This window comes from Sander lucioperca, chromosome 8 (assembly GCF_008315115.2).
Source record: "Sander lucioperca isolate FBNREF2018 chromosome 8, SLUC_FBN_1.2, whole genome shotgun sequence".
NCBI lineage: Eukaryota > Metazoa > Chordata > Actinopteri > Perciformes > Percidae > Sander > Sander lucioperca.
Window position 1 is genome coordinate 10,693,336 of NC_050180.1, and position 6,000 is coordinate 10,699,335.

General features: G+C 42.9%; 1 protein-coding gene across 1 annotated transcript in view; it reads right to left on the reverse strand.

Annotated features, from left to right (window-relative positions):
• The window catches only part of wnt6b (wingless-type MMTV integration site family, member 6b), a 29,247-nt gene extending 23,485 nt beyond the window's left edge, over nucleotides 1-5,762 (reverse strand). Inside the window, exon 1 of the mRNA XM_031281817.2 lies at nucleotides 4,907-5,762. Coding sequence (XP_031137677.1) covers nucleotides 4,907-4,986 — 80 coding nt within the window. The 5' untranslated portion in view covers nucleotides 4,987-5,762. The remainder of the gene's footprint in view (nucleotides 1-4,906) is intronic.
• Nucleotides 5,763-6,000: the final 238 nt, after the last annotated feature.

The window sequence follows — 6,000 nt, forward strand, 5'->3', positions numbered from 1 at the left end:
TGAGGAGCAGTTAACCATAGTCCTCATAAATCCACCGGAGTTTAGAATGCCAACACAAAGAAAGCAGAAGGTGATGGACATCCGGCTGAAATGACGGACATTTGGCATAATTTTAAGCGGCACGTGAACAGTGCCGGAAATGAAACGTCGTCGATGTAGACTAACCGATCATTAACTGTTAACCGACAAGCAGGCAACTGAGTCCCAGCTCATCGGTCCGGGAGGCTCGGACATACTTTTCCTATTCAGCAATGATGTAGCGTGTTGTTGTGACACATGAAGCCACTTTCCCAGTATGGAACCGCTTGCACATCGTGCCACCGGTACAAGTCTGCAGCTGTTCAAGCCTGTCTCCACCGCATCAAAGTTTGCACTAGCAAGTTAACTAGCACTTGAGAAATAGATTGTATAGCGTTTTTCTTTTACCATGCAACACACCTTTTTTAGTTTTTTGTGGCTGGGTTGGCTCAGTGGTAGAGCAGGCACACATATACTGAGAGGTTTATGCTTTGATGCAGAGGTCCAGGGTTTGAATCTGACCTGTGACAAATTTCCTGCATGTCTTCCCCCTTTCTCTCCCCTTTCTCACCTAGCTGTCCAGTCAAAATTTAAAGGCGGAAAAGCACACAAAAAAAGATTTGTACAATATTGTTTTTAACTGTTTAGAGTAGTGAGTATTAATTGGTAAAAAATATTATTGTCGAATAAACTGTTAAACGCTTAATCGACATCCCTAATACTAAGCTTTGCTTACTATGAGTAACATAATTGTGCCAATAATGACGTTTGCTGCAGCATCACGGTCATCCCAGTCTTTAAATACATTTTTTGAAATGGAATTAGGCATTATATATGTTGTCATTTTCATTGTTACACATTTTTACAACCGAATGTCAGAGGCCACAAATAAAAGCAAACTGTAAGTGATTAATTTGTCAAATTTGAAGCTATAATCTTGCTTGTTCACCATTTCAGGCAGTTTGACAAATGAGAGCAGATAAGAAAACTGTGATTAGACTGGAAACATGTAACAGTAACATGAACAGTAAAGAACCAGCAAGGATTCAAAACTCCACACAACAGAAACTCCAACTTTACACATGAATCTGAAACACATCAAAACCTGTAACATTGCAAGTTTCAATGTTACGTTTACATTTCAAGCTGGCTTCTACCAACCCCAAAACTGTGAGAACAGTGGTTGCCCCTCTTTGTCGAATTGTAGAGCCAATTTGACATTTCTTGGACCATTTCTACCCTCTGCCCTGTATATTTCTGACACTGGAACATATTTAAAGTATACTGACCACGAAATCCCAAAATGCATGCATGCACAACAACGCAGAAACACACACACACACACACACACACACACACACACACACACACACACACACACACACACACACACACACACACACATAAACACATTTAATTCAGTTCTCTCCCTGATGCCAAACCCACATCGTCATTTAATCTTTATCTGTACCCATCTCCCTGGTCCTGATTAGACATCTAGTTTTTCAGACCAGGAGTGGAGTGGACAAGATAAGATCTGTTACAATGAAACTCTCCTCTGGTGATGATGGAGGTTTGTGTGTGTGAACGTGACAGTATGTGCATTTATTTTCCCATAACTTGAATGAATGAGTGCATACGTACATCTCTGATTGCATGTTAAACAGATTAACCAGGATCCACTGGTCAGACATGTATTTGGGCTGACACCCACATAAACAGAGAAAGCTAAAACACACATATACACACACACACACACACAGACAAATGGAGTGTGTGCACCTGTAGGCCTGTGGCACGCTCCAGGCGGGCTGTCCGCCAAACTGGGGCTGTAACACACACACATAGAGCAAAGTTGGCCCTGCTAAGCACTGCAGTCAAAACCAGTATACGAGAGCAAAGGCATTCCTCACTCCTCTGAGTCTCTGAGCTGTGCTCTCTGCTCTCAGGCCAAATGATTAGAGTGCTCTAATCATCAGAGGCTCTGAAAGGACAGCTATCTCCCCGCATTTCATCTCTCCCACTCTCCGTCTATCACTGCAGCTCTCTCTCTCTTTTCCTTCAGCGACAACCTATCTGTATGATAGGTATTTTCCTTCAAAAGACAAGTATGGCTAAAGACATACAGAGACATTGAAGAGGAGCGAGCATGAGACAGAGAAAGAGACATGTATTGATGGTATGTCCAGCAGCTTTCAACAGAGAGCATCATTGTCCTGGCAGACTGGGGAGCAACCCACAGGTGTGGTTTCACCCTAGCTGCACCACAGTCGGCCACTGTGTGTGTGTATGAGTGTGTGAATCTGTGCGTGAATGCGTGCACATGTGTGTCTGTGCGAGTGAGTGTGCAAGTGAGCCAGCGAACAAGTGAGTGAGTGAAAGAAGATGACAATGTATGTCAGTGGGGATAAAAAGGAAGATTCCTTTTCCACGACAGCTTGATTTAAAATAAATCTCCTAAATCCTGTAGAATGTCCTGCCATGACATGAGCATTACAGCGATTGAACACATTTTAACACAAGGAGCTACTTAGTCAGAGCTTCTTACAACTTCAGCTTAATAAATAACAATGTATCACTTGTGTTTTATTTCTTGTTGATCACAATTAATCACACCACAGATTAGAAACGATGCTTATGTGAACATTAAAACTAAATATGGTACCGTATACATCTTCTATATTGGTATTTTTTTAATGTACCCTTTTCTTTTTGAAGTGCATTCAGCCCTGGTAGATGATTTTTCTAGATTTAGCCCAAATACACTTATTGTTTGAAGGCAATGTAAATGACTGACCCCTGTAGGGACATTATTTTTCACTCTTTCCCTCCACAGCTGGGTCACAGCACAGCTACAGACCTGCTGCACCCCTCTGGCTAGAAGTGACTTTGTCAATATCATGCCCTCCATCCACACTGAAGCGGCCGGAAAAATCCGGTCTGACCTGCAAAGGGAAAGCTGAGCTTTTGGAAAACGATCACAAAGTTGTTCCCTTTGCGATCATAAAATAGCGATTTAGCGTTGCAGTGTAGGAATTTATTTTTGCCTGATCAACAGGTAGCATTTTTGAGGCAATATCCAAATACCATACGTGCAAGCTTGAATACAACAAAATGATATGTACAAGAGGACAAATTATCAGTTTGTCTTTATGAAGACACACTAATGATGGAGAGCATTTAGGGGGGCAGGACGGAGGTTTACCCAGCTGAGACGCAGCAGAGTAACCGGACTGTGTCTGTCCTTTAACGGATGCACTCTTGTAGTTTGTCAAAAAAAAGGGGATAAAGAACAGATTTTGAACTGTGGCATTTAAGTGTGGATGTAGATCTTTATTAAAACATCCTGAAAACACACGTGTGTGTACATGCCGTTCATACATGTGAAGTGCATTTTCTTGATCAATGCCACCCCAGAAGGTAACAAGCTTTCCAACAGGGGAGCTTGAAGATACAGTATGTCCTCCACCTTATGGTCTGTCAGTATGCAATGTTAACCCCACATTTACAACAGGACGAGAGGTCACCTCAAATCAGTAATTTAACATATTTATCAAATCAGTAATATCATTTAAGGCAAAGGGGAGCAGGTCATTTTTTTCCATTCCATCCATATCCAATACATTCTGTAAATACTGATGGAAAGTATTCATTTTTCTAAACAATAGTCATTCTCTGTAAGTTGAATAAATCCCCACAGGTTACCTGCGCTCACCTCACATCTATAATGATCGCATGTGAAGTGACAGAATAATGGAAAAGTTCCCGTTCAGAGACACGTCTGAAGCTGCAGTCCATCTGCCAGTCATACAAGGACATTCTGTAGACTTACACAGCCTCTGTGACACTACAACCCACACTGACCTTGACTGGGCTGTGAATGAACAGTGGGAGGATTCGCTGGGGGAAAAAATCACAAAGCTTCACATTCAAACACTGCCGCTTTACAGAAGTGTGTGTGTGTGTGTGTGTGTGTGTGTGTGTGTGTGTGTGTGTGTGTGTGTGCATAGAAATATTGGCTGTTGTCTGATGAAAAACTGCACACAAGACAGTGAAGCTCTACACAGACACACAGACAGAGACCCACATAGAAAATATGTTATCAGTAGATCTGCAGGGTCTGTCTGTCTGTCTGTCTATCTGTCTGTCTGTCTGTCTGTCTGTCTGTCACACACCTTGCGGAGCTGAGTCTATATGGATTGTTTTATGATGACATATCCACTGCGCCTAGAGGGCCACCTGACATTCCTGACTCTGAACCCCCACCCCACACACACACACACACACACACACACACACACACACACACACACACACACAAACAAACACACACCACTTCCACCAATCTCCCTGTCCTCTCTCCTCCATGTATCACTGCAGGCATTGGACAGCAAACACCTTTCTCACCACCCAGTTTTTCTGTCTCTTTGTCCTACACCCTGTTCTCATTGAGACATATTTTGACTTGAGGGTGATTTTTTTTATCATCTTTAGCTTTGTTTATTTCAATATTATATTATATGAAAAGCATAAAAAGAATGAAGTCAGAATAATTGGCTATATATGTTTGGAAACACTCTTAAATAGATAAATCTATTTGTTATTTAATTTGATATTTATCTATTCGATCAATTTTTATGGATTGCAGTCTTGAATATGATTGTCGTATTTGTCTTTGGACCAGACTCCCAAGATTCCCAGCTATCCTGTGTAATTAGGTGAAAAGCCGGTAAACTGAGTGATGGTGCTGCTGTGGGTAAATATAGAAAACATGATGACGCCCCATGTTTGTGCGCCGAAATCACATAGTCAGGTGAGATTAATTTAAATCCCAGGTTGACACGAGACAGAGAAACATAAAACACGTGCTAAATAACGGAGCACTTACCACCAGAGTCCGATGATATTGACCGGACAGAGCAAGATAAAGAACAGGGCCAGCTGGATCCGTGATAGACGAACCGTCATGGTGAACGCAGCAAATCCTCGAGGAGATTCCACAGCAAACTTTAAATTACTGACGAGCTCAGCCAACACCGAGTTGGATGATTTCTTAAATACATAGGAGGTTCTCGTTTTCTGACGGTACACTCAGCAAAAGCTCACTGGAAACTGTCTGTCAACAAGAGCGCAAAAAGTTCCTCATCCAACTCCTCTTCTCTGGGGCGCATCTTAATGCGCAACAAAGTTGGTCAAGAGGCTACTGAAGAGATGTCCGCTTTTAAAGGTGTGGTTAACCTCTTCATTGTCGTTCTGCTCTATCTGTCGCAGCGCATTGCAGGCTTTCAAAACGGTCTGACGAGAAACGAGAAGTGACTCCAAGCGGTAAAGTCCTCTCTGCCTGCGAAACAGCGCACGGTGGTTGTGAGGACACTCGGAGTTTCGCCACTCTTTGGTGGGATATTTATAAGAGTGAAATGATATTAAAGAAAAAGAAAAGCAGTGCTGAGTTGATAAGAAAAAATAAAAGCTTGGGCTTTAGGGTGCTGCTGGATGTTGGCCGTTCTCTCCGCACTGATGAACTTGGGGAAGTAATTTTCGGTGCGCACCGGCTGCAGGTAGAGGCGTCTGTGTGCCACAGTCTGGTCGATGTGTTTTCTTTGGACGATAAAGGGAGGAAAAAATGCGCTCGTCTTCTTCCACCTTGGTGTGACGTCGCTCCGGGCGAAGCGAAACCCTAGCTGTCACTCAGAGAGGGAGAGAGAAAGAAGCTGCAATTAGCTTCAGGAGGACCCGGCTGAGAGCAGAGAGGGGGTAAACACACACACATACACACACACACACACACACACACAGACCTGTCATACAGTGTGTTTACGGTGGACCCGAAATCAGAGCTTATGGAATGAGATGATGTCAGCACAGGTGTGGTGGTACCTTTCTGATATCTGTGCCAACATACTGGCACGTTCTAAAGTCAACTGGGTGGGTGTCTTGTCTTTTCTTTGGCTAAAACTGAGAACATTACATTATTTTCTACTC